The sequence below is a fragment of the Triticum urartu genome, chromosome 4 (assembly GCF_003073215.2).
Source record: "Triticum urartu cultivar G1812 chromosome 4, Tu2.1, whole genome shotgun sequence".
Taxonomy (NCBI): Eukaryota; Viridiplantae; Streptophyta; class Magnoliopsida; order Poales; family Poaceae; genus Triticum; species Triticum urartu.
The window spans coordinates 356,837,281-356,855,076 of record NC_053025.1 but is presented as its reverse complement, the minus strand read 5'-3'; the positions used below and the strand labels follow the sequence as shown (position 1 = coordinate 356,855,076).

At 43.0% G+C, this 17,796-nt stretch overlaps 1 protein-coding gene and 1 pseudogene across 1 annotated transcript; one reads left to right on the top strand and one right to left on the bottom strand.

The window, feature by feature from the left end:
- Positions 1–2,710: 2,710 nt before the first annotated feature.
- On the top strand, positions 2,711–3,905 carry LOC125554754 (annotated as a pseudogene).
- Positions 3,906–11,188: 7,283 nt separating this feature from the next.
- On the bottom strand, positions 11,189–17,493 carry LOC125551663 (splicing factor U2af large subunit A-like). Its single transcript, XM_048714939.1, has 11 exons — positions 17,237–17,493; positions 16,212–16,534; positions 14,712–14,813; positions 14,314–14,384; positions 13,323–13,396; positions 13,121–13,162; positions 12,975–13,034; positions 12,267–12,887; positions 12,040–12,178; positions 11,683–11,750; positions 11,189–11,592 (listed from the first exon to the last, which is right to left on the bottom strand). Exons 1-11 carry the CDS (start codon positions 17,354–17,356, stop codon positions 11,455–11,457), a joined length of 1,758 nt encoding a protein of 585 aa, XP_048570896.1. The 5' UTR covers positions 17,357–17,493; the 3' UTR covers positions 11,189–11,454.
- Positions 17,494–17,796: the final 303 nt, after the last annotated feature.

Sequence of the window (17,796 nt, the reverse complement as noted above, 5' to 3'; positions counted from 1 at the left end):
TCGTTGTTGATTTCCCAAAAACTTCGTTCAATCCTTCTTTTAAGGATGCCTTTCAAATTCTATTGTGGTAGAAGATGTCATTTTCTTCTCAACTCTTTCCTTTCCAATGATCCAACTTCTATTCTTTTGTTCCGGAGGCATTGTGTTATTGTTTTCGTCAAGTATCATCCCATCTCCTCAAGATCTTGTTCTATTTCTTCCATTTACAGTCGGAGTGCTGTCCAAATTATATCAGTCTTATTCCTTCACTATCTTGTTTAACCGGAGTGTTGTGTCTATCATTCCTCTTCTAACCGGAGTCTCATCCAAGTGCTTCCATGTTGCAAAGCTCATATTCCTTACCTTACATTCTCAACCGGAGTGTTGCGTATTTGATCTTTATCACTCCTTGTACATCTCGTGTCAACCGAGGTGCTTGCATCTACTTATTGTCCATTGTAACACTTTTTCTTGTGTCTTTCAACCTACAAGGTTCCCGTATGTTCCTTGTTCCTCTTTTCTAACGGAGTGTTTTCGACCTAGTTCATCTTCGTTGTATTCTTTTCTCAAAATGGTTTAACCTTTTCAAGGTTCTTTGGTTTCACTCGTTTGTCAAAGAAGCAACTTAGTCTTACCTCTTCTCTTTCCCTTCTGTTTCCCTCCGGTGCCATTCTAGATCTCGGGACGAGATCCTCTCGTAGTGGTGGAGTGTTGTAACGCCCCGAGACCGATGTGCCAGTTGTCGTCCAGTTATTCGCCGTCGTTGCCATGTCATTCGCTTGCGTGTTGCATCTTGTCATGTCATCATGTGCATTGCATCATCATGTTTTCAAAACTTGCATCCGTCCGGGTCTCCCCGTCCCTTCCGTTGTCCGTTCTGAGTCCAACCACACTTGCACGCGCCCGCGGCATGTCCGAAATAGTATTTTATAAGTGGCCAGAAAATGTTCTCGGAATGGGATGAAAGTTGGAGTGCGATGTTGTTTTGTTGTTAGTAGGCCGCCTGCCAAGTTTCATCGCATTCGGAGTCCGTTTGACGCCCCAACGGATAACTATAGCGGCAGTATAGCTGGTCTTTTCGTCGGACGTTTTCGGTCTCCGGAAACCGTGCCGGGCTGCATCTCTCTCCTCTTCTCTCTTCTCAGACCTTTTCCTTCTGCACTACCTCTCACCGCCAGGCCCTACCTAACCTCTCTTGTCAGCCCGCGGACCTCCTCCCGCGCGCGTCCGAAGTTGTCCCGAACCCGACCCGGGCAGTCGTCACCGTTGGATCCGGATCATCCCCAAACGTCTACAAAACGTCACCGTTTTCTTATTTGGGCTTCCTAGCTATTTTATTCGCGTCCGTTCAATTGCGATCGTAGGGACGCGATAGCCCCTACCCAATTCCTAGTTGCTATTTATAGCAGATGAAACCCTAGTCCTAGCCTGTCCCATCCTTCCTTCCCTCGCGCCGCCGCCACTTTGTTTTCCTCGGGATCCCTCCCGATCCAGCCGAGCCGACCAACTCCCTCGTTTTCAGCTAGGGCCAACCATCTCCTTCCCTCGATCCACGAATCCAGCCACCTCCCGACCCACCAACTCATCGCCACCCTCAGCCGCCTCCGGATCGAGAGCAGGAGCTCTTCCCGAGTGAGAGTGCTCGCTCCAGCCGGCGACCACGAGCCGCAGCTCGCCGGAGCAGCACCAGGCCAGTCTGCGCCCCTCTCCTTCGTCTCACTCCTCTGCTCATCTCCCTCTCTCCCGGAGCTCTCAAATCCCCTCCTCTGCTTCTTATCGCAGGAACGAACAGCGCCGCCGCCCATGGAACTCCTCGCCGTGGCCATGGAGCCCCAAGTCCCGCCGCCCTGGATCACGTCTCCGGCAACCACGCTCCCTCAGCCGCCTCCCTCGCTCCAGCTCCGCCACCCAAGATGCGCCGTTGCCTGCCGCAGTCTCGGTCGTCGTCGTCTTCGAGGGTTCCTGACGAGGACGGCGCCCTCCTGTCCGTCTCGAGCGCGAAGTCCCTCGCCCGCACCTAGTTTCGTCGTTGTTGCTCTTCCGCAAGCCGCCGCCGCGCCAAGTCCCTCGCCCCGCCGCCGTTTGCCACGCTCGCCGGAGCTCTGCTCCCAGCCGCCAGCGCCCCTGTTTAGTGCGAGCAGAACGAGCGCCTGCATCGATCGATCCAGCCGCGCGTTGACTCCCGCGTGGGTCGGATTCCTCTCCGCTGCATCGTCGCTTGGACCTCCCCTGCTCCGGCCCGGCGCGCCGCTAGAGCAGGCCAAGGCCCAGCTCCCTCTTCGCCCCAGCCACGCACAGGCCTCAAGGCCCAATGTGAGCAGCACCCTGGCTTTTCCTCTATTGGGCTAGCCGGATTCGGCCCGATATCTGTTTTTTTTTCAGTTCTGCGATTTAGTTACTATGAAAAAAATGAGAAATGACATAAAAAATATCTATGTTTGCTGGAATGTCGTTTCCCAGCAACTCCCGGCACTCGGTATGCCTACTTTCTAGCACAAGTTATGCCAAAATTCACGGAAAATTTCGGCATGACCTTTGCTAAAAAGTGGACATATCAAGCGCCTGAAATTCATCGGAACGGAAATGAATCAACATTCCGGCATAACATAGGCCACTCGAATCATTTACCCTGCACATAATCATCATTTTCCAAATATGGCATGTCCAAAACATCACAAGTTATAATAGTGAACGGAGGGAGTATTAGACAGGCAGTCACAATCAACACTATATGCCAAACGTGATTATCTTTGGTAGCATTCTACAATACAAGATTTATCTTTTCAAGATTCTTACGAGCCTGAAATTACCAGGTATCGACAAGCTTCTGACCTCAACTATTGGGAAATTGACAAACATTCTTTGGCATGACTGTCCAATAGGGCAGTTTGAGAGGCAGAAATTGCTAAACCAGAAGGGTTGTGTTGTGTGGATAGCGGGGTTAAGTGGTTCAGGTATTTACGAGCTGATCAAGTCAGTCATACACTAAACTGTGAAGCCTCTAATATCTTTGTAAGATCTCAACATTATACTTCAGGCAAAAGCACACTAGCATGCACACTGGGTCACGAGCTGCACTCCAGAGGTCATTGACCTACATTCTAGACGGTGACAATCTGAGGCATGGGTTGAACCGAGACCTTTGTTTCAAAGCAAAGGACCTTGCTAAAAATATACGCAGAGTAGGTATGTTTGGTCCGTTGAGAAATCTCAATACTGTGATCATTTTTTTCCTTGCAATTATACCATTTCTAAATGTGTTTATGTCCAATTTTTTAGGAGAAGTAGCAAAACTGTTTGCAGATGCAGGTTTGATCTGCATTGCTAGCTTGATATCACCCTATAGAAGTGAACGAAGCGCTTGTCGTAAATTACTGAACAATTCTACATTCATTGAGGTATGTTTACACACACTGTACAACTCCTTCGAACCATCTGGTCAATCTTATTATTAAGGTAACCAGCATAGAGAAGTGTATTTCTATAGGTGTTTTTGAATGTCCCACTTGAAGTATGTGAAGCTAGGGATCCAAAAGGCTTGTACAAGCTTACCCGTGCTGGAAAAATTAAAGGTGAAAGAACCAACAGACTTCCCTTTTTTCTTATGTTTCGCAAATCTTACTTTTTAAATCATCCGTAGGGTTCACTGGAATTGATGATCCTTATGAACCACCTTCTGATTGTGAGGTTAGCGTAAATATTTGAACACCTAAATGTTATCAAAAGCAACATAGTAGTATTATTACCAGTTACTCTGTAAGACGTTCCTAGTTGTATGATGATGGGTATTAACTTCATTGATTGAGCCCTTTAACCGCTCATTGCAGATAGTGATAGAGTGCAAAGCTAGTGACTGCGCCACGCCTAAATCGATGGCTGATCAAGTTGTGTCATATCTCAAAGCAAATGGGTTCTTACAGGATTAGAGACGTATGCTATGGACAAAAACATTCTGGAAATTGGATTGCCAAGGGGTATGAATTTGAGGTAGTGTTTATATCTAGAAAGAGTGCTGATAGTATGGGAACGTATTGACATAATGATCGAATATGTACATCTTTATGATAAATTGAAATGTTTCGACCCAACAAGAATGACTCATGTGGCTGTGTGCATTGATCGATGGGAGGGGGAGGGGTACCCCACCTAAATTTTGTAAAGTTTTAAACACACACAAGAAAAACTTTCTATCTAAAGAATCCCTTGAATAAAGTGGATTCTTATCATTTGATCATCCCCTTCATATTTGACTAATTCTATATAAAAAAATGTGCTCCATATTTGGTACTCTCTCCATAAAGAAATATAAAGAAATATAAGAGCGTTTAGATCCCTAGTACCTAGCAGTGATTTCTATAGATATGCGCATGAGGATACCAAGAATTGACAGAGCCCTTGTAGTGTAAAAAATAAAACTGTAGATTAAGATATTTCATCGCATTTACTCAACCTTAGGATCTTTGAGGGACCACAGTCTACTTGAAATATTAGTGGAATACTCTATCATATGGAGATACCTTGGGGATGAGCAGCACCGGAGAAAATAATTTCATCTTCTGCCTTTGAGTTGGAATTATAGGAAACATCCATTTGCCATATTTCTGGAAGATGGATGTGCACTGACCATGAACAAGGATGCATGCAAACTTCTTTTAGGATTCAACTTTAAATTTTTCACCATCGCTTGGGTCAGTAAAATCCGGCAAAAAATCAAGAAAAAGTGAGAACAGTGTCTTGGAGCTCAGGGATGCATGTTTTACTATTTTTTTGCTGGTCAATGTTACCTGAAATCATTATGAGGTTCTAATAGGTTCGTCCTTGTAATCTGCAGGATATGATGAGGTGAAAGTGGTCACACTGACCATTAGTACCGGTTTGTAAGGGCCTTTAGTGCCGGTTATGGAACCGGCACTAAAGTTTCGGCACTAAAGGCCCCCCCCCTTTAGACCAACCGGTACTAAAGGTTTTTTTTGAAAAAAAAAATTGAAAATTTTGGAAAAAAAATTTGAATTTTTTTTATTTTTAATTTTTCTGAATTATTTGATGATTTAGTCTCTAATCACCTCTCTTAACTGCTCAAGTGTGGATCACTCACGCTTAACTTTCAGGTTCTATTCTCCTTCGTTTTCGAGTCTGCACTTGTTGTTTTCCTGACAATAGTAAGATGTCAATCCTATTAACCCTCAGGAGTTTAGCTTGAGCATGAAGTCACACATTTCACCGTTTGAGTTTGAAACTATTATTCTAAAAAAACAGTAATTATTTAGTAACGCTAATATTTCTTGAATAAGTTTGACCACAGTTTGACCATAGTTTGACTAGATTTGACCAAAATTCAAAAAATTGAAATAATTATTTAGTAACACTAATATTCTTGAATAATTATGTAGTAACACTAATATTTCTTAAATAAGTAGTTTGACCATAGTTTGACCACAGTTTGACCATAGTTTGACCAGATTTGAACAAAATTCAAAAAAACTGAGATACTTATTTAGTAACACTAATATTATTGCGTAATTATTTAGTAACACTCTATATTTCTTGAATCAGTTGTTTGACCAGTTTGACAAGATTTAACCAAAATTCAAAAAAACATAAATTAGAGCATATCTTTTTTTCCTTTTACAATTTGTCATTTCAAAAATTGTCCTAAACCCTAAACCCGGGACTTAAAACGTCGGAAACTCTATGCTAAACAGTAAAAACTAAGGGTTTAGACCATAAAACCTAACCCTAAACGCTGAAATCTAAACCCTAACACTAAACGCTAAAAATGTCCAAAAACGTCTAAAACGCCCAAAAACTATATTTTCCCTTTGGAATTTTGTGATTTTAAAAAATTGTCGAAACGAAAAACTGGCTGTTTCAGCGGATCAATCTTTTTGTTCTGCAAATTTTGATATATTATATGTATTTTTCTGAATTATGATGATTTAGTTATGATTTTTTCAAGTTTGAAAATTGCCCTATAGTCCCAGTTTGTGTCTCCAACCGGTACTATAGGTCAGACCCCTTTAGTACCGGTTCATGGCACGAACCGGTACTAAAGGTTAGACCTTTAGTACCGGTTCGTGCCACGAACCGGTACCAGAGGTGATCGTGGGGCCCCGGCCTGACGCCAGCCTGCCACCACCCCTTTAGTACCGGTTCGTGCCACGAACTGGTACTAAAGGTTCAACACGAACCGGCATTAATGCAAATCCGTTCGAACCGGCACTAATGGTACCATTAGTATCGGCTCAAATACAAACCGGCACTAATGTGCTTCACGTTTGACCCTTTTTCTACTAGTGCACGATTGTTGGCATGGCTAAAAACCAAACATAATTGTGAGTAGTTCAGTTGAAACCGACAGTAGAGTATATTCAAGATTAAAAAACTGAAGGTTTTTTTTTACGAAATGCTAACGGTGCAGCTTTTCATTGTATTAGTAAGAGCATCTATAGCAGACCCCGTATAAGTGGTCAAACATGTAAAATAACCGCTTTTAACAGTTTCAGTTGAAAAAACGGACCGAAACAGACCCCTTAAAATCGTCTGATAATTAAAAAAAATTACATGACCCTGTGAATGCAAACCCGATATCCTTCAATCTTCAGTTTTGAGGGCAATTTTGCTAGGGCCCTGAATAGCGGTCAACGTTGACAGTTGAGGAATCTCAGCTCCCGCCAATGCCTTGAAGCTCGCCCCTGCAGCGATCGCACCGCCGCCGCCTGTCCGCCCGGCCGTCGCCCATCGATGTGAGCTAGCTAGTTAGCTACGACCGCACTAGCTGAATCGATCCGGGCAAGCTAGCTAGCTACGGCCGCGTAGCTAGCTGAATCGATGCCAGCAAGCTAGCTAGCTAGCGACAAGCAAGCAAGCTAGCTGAGTCCGGCCGTCGCCCCCGTCGTGGCCGTCCCGCGTCTCCCTCGTCCGTCCGTCCGCTGGCCTCCGTTCTGGCCGTGTCTTCCTCGTCTACACGTATGTCGGCAGTCGATTTCAAATTGGCATGAGGAAGAGGAAGAGGAAGAGGTATATTCGAAGAATATTCTTTTTTACGCATTGATTATACGGGGTCTGTTCGGCCGCCACCCGCGCCAGCCCGTAAAACAAGTTTTCTGTGAGCTGTAAAAGCGATATAAGGGTCCGCGATATAAGGGGTCTGCTAGAGATGCTCTAAAAAGGGTGTATTACATCAAGATCTGTTAGCCCCCTACTATCACCTCACACTGTGTGGAAATTAATGGATTAGTCTGGCTCTCTTGGTTTAGAGATCAAACTCGCAACCGTTGGGCAGTCCAGTACTTAGAGATGCAAGACCAAAGAGATGGATCTCCCCTACCTACCTTCCCCTGGCTCCAACTCTTTCCCCTCCCACAAGAACTCTGATCTTGGCCTTTTCTTTTCAACGCTGTCATCGACAGTCTCGATTTGCGAGAGGTTTCCATGATTGGAAGACAATTCACTTGGGCGAACAGTCTTCCGGAACCGACATACGAGAAACTAGATCGCGTTTTAATGGATACCGACTGGGAATCTAAATTTCCTATGGTGTATGTTCATGCTCTATCTTGTATCGAGGCCATATCAGACCACACACCAATTCTTCTAACTACTGGTTTGCCACGACCACAGCATAGAAGCAAGTTCAAGTTCGAACTTGGTTGGTTGCTCCGAGATGGCTTTCATGACATGGTCAAGAAGGTATGGGAGAAACCGGTGGCCGGGCATACCCCAATACACAAATGGAATAACAAAATGCGTGCATTACGTAAATTCCTTGGTGGTTGGGCTAGGCATACAGTTGGTATCCTCAAAAAGGAGAAGCTTCGTCTTTCATCTAGTATTGATGAATTAGAAGCTTTGGCAGAGGTTAGGCCATTATCTGAGCATGAAATTGAGATCAAGAGTCAATCGAATGCACAGATAGCTAGCATGCTGCGTGAAGAGGAACTCAAATGGTACCAACACTCTAACTCTCAATTTATCCTGAAAGGTGATTCAAATACTAGATATTTCCATGGCGTCGCCAATGGCAGACACCGGAAGAAACTTATTCATTCACTTCAACAGGATGAGGGCACAATTGAGGGACATGAGCAACTTAAATCTTGTATCACTAATTATTATAAAAATTTGTTCAGAGCCCCAGAGGAAGGAAACTTCTGGATGGATGAGTCTCGAACAGATGACATCCCTCAGGTCTCTGATGAGGAAAACAACCTTCTAACAGCACCGTACTCCGAGGAGGAAGTTAGAAAGGCAGTTTTCCTAATGGAGCACAACAAAGCCCTGGGTCCGCATGGTTTTCCCACAGAGTTCTATCAGAACTTCTGGGAAGTCATCAAACCAGATCTCCTCCTCTTGTTTAGCTATCTACATGCTGGCCAACTAGATTCGTTTCGCTTAAACTTCGGTGAGATTATTTTATTACCTAAGGTTAATGAGGCTGAAAGGATACAACAATATAGACCTATTTGCCTCCTTAATGTTAGTTTTAAAATATTCACGAAGGTTGCAACTATTAGGCTGAATTCGGTTGCTAAACATGCGGTTCGTCCTTCACAGACAACTTTTATGCAAGGTAGACACATCCTAGATGGAGTTATCCTTCATGAAATTGTCCATGAATTACATCGAAAAAAGTTGAATGGGGTCGTACTTAAAATAGACTTTGAAAAAGCTTATGACAAAGTCAAATGGCCCTTTCTTCAACAAACTCTCAGAATGAAAGGATTTTCTACAGAGTGGCGCGCAATGATCCATAGCTTCGTTTCAGGAGGCAGTGTTGCCATTAAGGTCAATGATGACCTTGGACACTATTTTTAAACGAAGAAGGGGTTGTGAGAAGGTGACTCGATATCGCCCATGCTATTCAATATAGTGGCGGATATGCTAGCAGTCATGATTGAGTGCCAAGGCTGATGAACAAATTGATGGGGTAGTAAATCATCTAGTTGATGGTGGCCTCTCCATACTTCAGTATGCCGATGATACAATTCTCTTCATGGATCATGACATCGAGAAAACGAGAAATCTGAAATTAATTTTATCAGCATTCGAGCAACTCTCAGGTCTTAAGATCAATTTTCATAAAAGTGAATTGTTTTGTTTTGGCGAGGCCCAAGACGAGGCTCACTTGTACGCCTACCTGTTCGGATGCGGGTTGGGCCAGTTTCTGATCACATATTTGGGGATACCGATACATTATCGGGGACTAGCAAATGTTGAATGGAAACACGTCGAGGAGAGGCTGCAAAAAAGACTTAGCAGTTGGAAAGGTAAGTTGCTGTCTCTAGGAGGAAGATTGGTCCTAATAAATTCAATACTAAGTAATACGGTACTATATATGATCTCCTTCTTCTAGTTGCCAAAAGAAGTTTTACATAGATTGGATTATTTCCGATCAAGATTCTTTTGGCAAGGAGATAATGAGAAAAAGAAATATCGATTGGCTAAATGGAGTGTGGTTTGCCGTCCCAAAGACCAAGGCGGGTTGGGCATTGATGACCTTGAGGTTAAGAATAGGTCCGTACTCGGTAAATGGTTGTTTAAATTACTAACGGAAGATGATGTATGGCAAACCCTCCTCAGACGGAAATATGTGGGCTCCAAGGCAGTATCCCAAGTACATTGGAAGCCTGGGGATTCTCACTTTTGGGTGGGTCTAATGGCTACGAAGAAATATTTCTTTTGCTATGGATCTTTCTCGATTAAGGATGGCTCGGAAATTAGATACTGGGAGGCTAGGAAATGCCACTCTCCGGGAACAATATCCGACTCTATACAACATTGTACGTCACAAGGGTGATACTATCGCCACGGTAATGGAATCATTTCCCCCAAATGTGACATTCAGAAGGGATTTATTTGGACCCAGACTACAATCGTGGAACATCCTGCTCTAGCGGTTGTCCATAGTGCAATTGTCACATGGGTCCGATGTATTCCGATGAAACCTACATGGGAATGGACAGTTCTCAGTGGAGTCTATGTATAGAGCGTTAATCCAGTCTGATGTGCCAGTTGATAATAATAAGAAGATCTGGAAGATAAAGATACCACTTAATAATAAAATCTTCACATGGTATCTTCGTCGTGGAGTCATTCTTACTAAAGATAACCTTATTAAAAGGAATTGGCATGAAAGTCCGCAGTGTGTCTTTTGTCACCACGATAAGACAATAAAACATTTATTCTTCCAATGCAAATTGGCTCGTTCTATATGATCAGTCACCCAAATAGCTTCTAGCTTGTATTCTCCTTGTAGTGTTGCTAATGTATTTGGCAACTGGCTACATGGGATTGATCACAGGTTTAGAATCCTTCTCAGGGTGGGAGCGCTTGCCATTATTAGGTCTCTTTGGCTCTGTAGAAATGACAAGGTTTTTAACGATAAAAATACTTTTTTTATGCAGGTTATCTACAGATGTACTGGGATTCTTCGTTTATGATCCTCTCTACAACGTTGGAGAATCGAGACCTGTTTATGGAGGTGTGTGCATGATTGGAGGCTATGGCGAGGGATACTTTTACCCAATATGGGTGACAGCATGATCTTAGGATTGCTCCCCTTCCGCTTTAGGCGTTATACGGATACTGCATGTTTTCCTTGTATTTTGTCTTCTAATTATTTTTCATTTGAATGAGAGGACATTGTTTGATGTGTGCATCTTAGCTATGCAAAAACCAGATGTAATGCTTAAATCATTTAAGTAATAAAGCGTCTCTTTTCAAAAAATTCATGTGATCCTTGTAATCGCTACCTGTAATTGCGATTGGAGAATGTACATCGAGTATTTGTGCTACCTAACCATCGGCAATGCTACACTATCCCTATGTTATCATCTTGTATCAGAGACCAACCCACCCCTCTTCACCGGCCCCAATCTAGCGCAAATTCATGGAGACACAGAGTCTCCGACAAGCGCGTGCATCTGCCATGGATCCGGCAGTGAAGGCATTCCTCGACAAGCTGGAAACGATCCTCTACACCAACACCAAGGCCCAGTAAGTAACGCAGGCGAAGATAGCTCCAGCCGCTGCAGTAAGACGGAGCAAAAGATCTATTTTCAAATCTTTTTTGCAACACCCAATGTCTAATTTTTTGTCTTGCCTGGTAGCCTCCTTGAATAATTTGAAACAAAGTGGTAACCTTTTTAAAGGATTGGAACTGATGAACAAAGTGACCAAATATAACCACATAACCATGTCACAGGTCCAGTAATAATTTGAAACATGCCTACAATCCTTTAATAGCATAATATCAGTCATTATATATCCTTTCCCACATCCAGTAAGGGGAAGATACCAGCACTGATCAAGTTTGGATACAGTACTTGTAGGCAAGGGCAGCAGCGGTAGATGTACATGACAAATAAAATTATACCATATATCGAGCAGACGGTTCCACAAACAGATTAAAAAAGGATTCAATTTGAAAACTAAGCAAACGCATGGTACGGGTGACAACTGAGCAGAGGACTTCATCTAATCATCATAATCTCCATCAGCAAACTTGTTTTCAGGGTAGAACACGGCCACCACCTGGTTCCCGCCAAACTTCCTGCCATGCATCCCGACCTTCGCCTTGGTCGAGCCGTCAATATCTGCATATTCCAGAAACACCTGCAACACGGACAACAAAGTCCATGGATCAAAATAATTTTGTTCCTGCTCAACACATCAGTAATGAGTATGATCAAAATCAGAACTCACCTTTCCAACTCCAGGAACAGCAGCGCCGCTGGGGTCAGGTCGTGGGATGACAGCTTTAACCAAGTTACCTGTCCAAGTGTTAGTGAGTACATACATAAACAAGAAATACATGATATATGATCAATCATATCCAATTGAAAAAGAATAGTGTGTCTTCTGTAGGTTAAGCCCGATTGCCAATATTGCATGGGGTTGGACTACAAAAGACTCTGCAATGGCATTTATGTGGACTACAAAAAAGACACACAAAAAGACAACACACAAAACAAAACAAGTTCAGTAACTGAACACAATGATTACAGAATGCAAGGGTTCAAAACAAGATGAAGGCAAGTCCATGGATTTCATTTTGTTTACCATATTTGCGCCCTTCTTCCCTCATATCTTCCAAAATATCCTCATATTCCTCATCATCTCTCAGTTCATCTGCTGAAACCACCTGGGTCAGGCATACCACCTTTGTCGGTAGAGCGCCTCCAACTTGTAGCACGAGTTTCTGTCAGAAAGCAACGGTCAAAATTTGGAAGGGAAATATAAACTCACTGTCATTTTGTAAAATATATATTTTGAACAGCTGAGTGTACCTGCATCTGCACTTGTTGTTGTGCGTGCAACAGGATGGTTTCTTGCTCTGGCCTTGGTTGAGAAGTGCCTTGATTTGCTCGCCTAACAGTGAGGGTCTTGTCTCCCATCTTGATACCATTCAGGGCAGCACAGGCAATGTCGGTGACATTAAGATCCTGGTATACACAGAAGGCATATCCTTTCGAGTTGCCTGTCTCCCTATCCTTCACAAGATCAAATCCTCGCAACGGTCCAAAGGATTCAAGCAACTCCCGCACTTGAGCCTCGGTGAAGTAGTACGGGAGGCCACCCACAAAGATGCGATCAGGGCCTTCTAAACCTCCAGCTGAGCCAGGTGTCAAGCCAACAGCACCAAGATTGAGATTAGGGTTTGGCTGGCTTGGACCCAGTGCAGCAGCCAGGGAAGGATTATAGTCTGTTGGCCTTCTAACTTTCACCGGTGCTCCCTCAAACATTATACCATCTAAGGCCATTGCATTGCTTGCTTCCTCCACAGACCTCATCTCCACAAAAGCAAATTTCTTGTCATGGTTTATGTATACATTAAGAACAGCATCACCAGGACCAGCTGTGTTTCCTCCAATAGCAGCCATAACTTGATTGAAGTATATAGCAACTGTCTGCAGAAAGAATACAAAATTAATACAAAGCCCAGACCAAAAAAGCATAGGCCGTCAAGAAAACAAACAAGTTAACCAGGTAATTACCTGCTCATTGGCAGTTGGTGGAAGTCCACCAACATAAACACGCCTAGCATGCCGGGTAGCCTAGGATAAGGGTGATTAACCATGACGTTATATCACGGAACAAAACTAAAATATGATGGAGACAAGCAATAAGAAAAGTCATATACCTGTTGTGTCATGGCCTGTGGTTGCATAACTAGAGGATTGAACTGATGCAAATAGAAGAAAAAAAATTATGAGTAGAAACATATCAAATACTAGAGTTTGGTTCATTCTGTCAACACCAGAAAAGTAACAAACCAGGGTGAATCAGATTGCCTGGTGGTGAGTTGGTGACAGAACCCAATCTAAAAGGAAAATAGTAGTCACCTGCGTAGGAGCAGTGAAATTAAACATGTTTGGAAGCATCCCAGTAATAAGAGGGGCAACTGCGGGCAGCTGACCTGCAATTCATCAAAGGAGCCTTACAGATATACATGTGATTATCATGGAAATCCACACTAATCTAGCATAGATCCATTTCAGATAAAAATACATGGAGAATGGACACATGTTCAAGGAGACAAAGGACTAACAGCAATAATTATGGAACAGCCATAAGGTAATACTGATTATCAGTTGAAGGCGAACAAGATATCAAACCAGTTGTTTTCTCCTTGTACAATAAGCTACAGTAGTCCGCTTTTTCCATTGGTTTATGATGGGCAAAGTGGTCCAAGATTGCTTTCCTACCCAATATGAAAACACAACAAACAAACAAACAAAGACACAAAAACCAAGAACAGCAAAAGAAGAGTCACTCACTTCCGTATAAAACGTGGAATAAAATGCAAATTTACAAGTCTTCTCTGTAAGAAAATATCATTCCCACAACAATCATTACCAAGCCTTCCAAAGCATCCACTGCTACTAAACTGTAGGGCTCCAGTTCTCAGAATGGGCCAATTCCCATAGCTCAGTCAATTTCTGGTGACAAGCCAAAGAGGAAAGTTGCCAGACTTCTCGTAGACAATCGCAAGCAAAAGCTAAATCTTCAATAATTTGTTCGATTGTGAACCAACAAATTTATGAACTGGAACGTGCTACCATTTTCTGAAATAAATGATGATCCGCATTTATAGGAACAATAATTTGCATTCTGGCTGTTTAGTACAAGTTCATGGCAATGCATGTGGATAGATATTGCAGTGAAAATGAACGGATGTACATAGTCATTCCAGAAGCTGCTATTTGTAAATATATAATTGTGCATAACAGCTGATTAGCAGTTCCTTAACAGATCATCTTTTTTAGTCCTAACCATAGAAACATATACGTGTAAAAATGCAAACTAGAAACATCAGTATTGTTTGACACATACCTGGGGTCGTGCCAGGAGTAACCATAGGAATGGATTGCAATGGTCCCTGGTCAAATCCGCTCACCCGCTTGCTGTTTCAGTGCGGCAGGCAGTTATATAAGTAGTTCAACAAGCAGGAAATAGCAGACTAGAGAAATACAATAGAACCAGCATAAGGTATATAACAAATAACATATCATGCAGGAAAGATTTGCATCAGATAAACAATGTATTAGCAGTTGACATCCAAGCAGAAAGCACGAAACCAATGCATGGATTTTTTAAGTGCAAACAATGAAAGAACAGCATACGAGAATAGTATCTGTGACGGATCTCGAAAGGAATGGTGATTTGTCTTCCTCAGAATGCTGACATGTTAAACGTAGATAATAAACCTTTGGAAGAGATTCAACACATACCTCTTTGAACGAGAACGCGAACGAGATCTGGATCTGCGTTCACGACCCTTAGAACGGGAACGGGAGCGATGCCTGCGATGGCCATCTCTGTCACGGTCTCTTCTGCATTACCAGTTTATCTCAGAATACATTAGATTTCATAGAATTAGTAGTACAGGTTTTTTGTATAAAAGATGATGTTACCAAGGCAGGATGAGTATATGGAGGATACTAGATTAGTATTCTACTGTGATAACAAAACATTTCTCCAGAAAACATGACTTGGCTATTTCTGTCCCAAAAAAAACAATTGATTAACAGAGCCTTCATTTTAGCAAAGGAAAACAGATTTTACAAAATTCAACACCATCCACACAAAGGTTACAATAAACCTTTAGCAAGTAGCCACTCACAAAGGAACAACATTAAAAGCAAACCTCGCGCCAAGTTAAGCATATTCCCTGAGTACTTTGAAAGATGTCAATTTGGACTTCACTCTCCAAAACACTACTCTACAACTCATTTCTATCGTGAAATTTTATAGAACCCAGCAAGATTATGTATTATGAGTAAGTTCTTTTTTAGACAAATTTGCACATGTGTTGTGAACCTGTAATCACAATGGGATAACTACTGCGCTGAAGATAGCCAGACAGCATGACTGCGAGAGGTTTAGATTGGTTCTTTCTTACTTCTCCCAAACAAAGGTGACATAACATCTTATATACTCCCTCCGTTCCTAAATATTTGTCTTTTTAGAGATTTCAAATGGACTACCACATACGGATGTATATAGACATAATTAGAGTGTAGATTCACTCATTTTGCTTCGTATGTAATCACTTGTTGAAATAAAGACAAATATTTAGGAATGGAGGGAGTAACATACTGCAGGACCTTATACATAACTAAATAAGAATTCTAAAGTATTAGCCCTATCAACATAATCTTATATAAACAAAACCCATAAGTCATTAAACAGCCATTTTGCTGTGCATGCGAGCATGCACATCAGCAAAATTGCTGTAGCTGCTGGATTTGCTAGATTGGTCCACGTCTGATCTGGACATGAGAGCATCTCTAACGCAACATACATTAATTCGTGCACTCTTAATTCGTTGAAATGGTGATCCCACTTGTTGAAATCTCTAAAAAGACAAATATTTAGGAACGGAGGGAGTATTTTTCTAGCCAATATTGGACAAAACATAAACAAGCAAACCCTTGACCAAATACTTGGTAGGATGAACTTGGGCTCAAACAAAGCATACCCAGAGGCCTGGACACCTATAATGCTAGAATTCCTATATACACCATAGACCATAATCAAAAAGTATCTTCAAAACAAACACCTAAAAAGGCGACATGAGGGCAAGCAAATTTTACATCATGGAAAATTTCAAAAGATTAAAAGCCTCTTGAGTAACAGAGACGGATGCTTTTCAACGTAGTTACCTAGAGCTCAGAAATAGGCATGGTGGAACTAACATAACTAAATCCATGGAAGTTTAGACATGGTACCTTTCAACATCACGTTCACGGCTGCGATGACGATCATGGTCATCAGAATGGCCACGGTGCTCCCTTTTTTCACTTCTTTCACGGTGCTCCCTTTTTTCACTTCTTTCATGGTACTCCCTTTTTTCACTTCTTTCACGGTGCTCCCTATGGTAGCGGTCGTGTTCCCGGTCCCGGTCACCCCGATCCCTCTCCCTGTCCTTATCCCGGCCCCTTTCTCTATCTCTTCCATGTTCTCTATCACGCTCCTTGTCCTTGTCCTTCTCTCGTCCTCTGTCCCTCTCTCTAGATTTTGAGGACCTTCCCTCATGTGGCTGTACCTCCTGCTGGGGACAAAAGGAAGATATTAGTTAGATTTCTTGTACTACCTCCGTAAACTAATATAAGAGCGTTTAGATCCACTATCTTTAGTGATCTAAATGCTCTTATATTAGTTTACAGAGGGAGTAGAATATAAGAATGATATTCTTTCATCAACGACAATATGATCACCATACATGAAGGAACAAAATACTTACTATTTAAAGCCATCAATGGACCACTTGAAGACATTATTCAAACAAGCAACAAAGGAATACACCCACAAATTGTCTTTAAGGCAGAATCCAGAACTTGTACATAGATCTTCACAGCTAATAAGATAATAAAGTTTAACAAAGCATGTGATTATGAGTTCAATGCACCAAGGGATGACATACAAGTAGCTTAACAAAAACAATTTGAGGGAAGCAACAGAATAAAGTGCAGCAAGACGTATACATCAGAAACGTAATCCCACATCAATAGTGAGCCGCAGCAGTTTCAAAAAGTAGCCGCTCCCACATGCCCACGAATATGACACCAATCAAAACAAAACCGACCCTAACAACCGAGAATCCCCGCGCCCAGATAGGCGTGCACACATCTCCGCAGATCAACACATCTGCGCAGCCAAAGAAGCACTAGTCTGCATGTACCTCGCACAAGCTGGACATGACCCACGGTTCAGCTAGACCGCTACTCGGATCAAGTGGATCAGAGGAATGCACCTGGGAGCGGCCGTCGGGTTGGTCGGAGAAACCGGAGGGCTTGGTCGGCGGGGCACCTCCGGTGACGGCGGCGGCGGCGGGGTCGCCGTTGCCCTCGTAGCGCTCCTCGTACTCGGCCATGCGGCGCGACAGCTGCAGCGGCAGCGGCGAGTCCGTGGGGTGGCGATGGCCTGCTCGGTCGGTTCGTTCTAGGGTTTGGCTGGTTCGCCGGTTGGAGGAAAACCAGGTCGGAACAGGTTGAGCACGGGACGGGAGAAGCGGGTAAATTTTATATATTGCCTGTGTTGGCTGACATGCGGGGCCAATATTCTTTTTTCTTTGAGGTTGGGGCCAAGATTCAGATGGGTGTGTTTGAGTCCAGGTCCGGAGTCCCATCTACATCTACATACGCCCACCTATTGTAGGCGAGAGTTACACACGAGTGAGGCCATGCGCCACTTTTATCTCTTGAATCCTTATCATCACAGCCAAGTTTTGCTGCCGCGTTTTCCCTACGGGCCAAGGCCACCCACGAGCTACGACCGACGAAAGGGAGAGATGGTGGCATTGCAATGTGAAGC

Excerpts from the sequence above, each read along its gene's own strand:
- LOC125551663 (XM_048714939.1), bottom strand. The coding sequence starts at position 17,356 with ATGGCCGAGTACGAGGAGCGCTACGAGGGCAACGGCGACCCCGCCGCC. Across the intron at positions 13,035-13,120 it reads CACAGGCCATGACACAACAG|GCTACCCGGCATGCTAGGCG; the intron begins GTATATGACTTT and ends CCCTTATCCTAG. Across the intron at positions 12,888-12,974 it reads CACCAACTGCCAATGAGCAG|ACAGTTGCTATATACTTCAA; the intron begins GTAATTACCTGG and ends TTCTTTCTGCAG.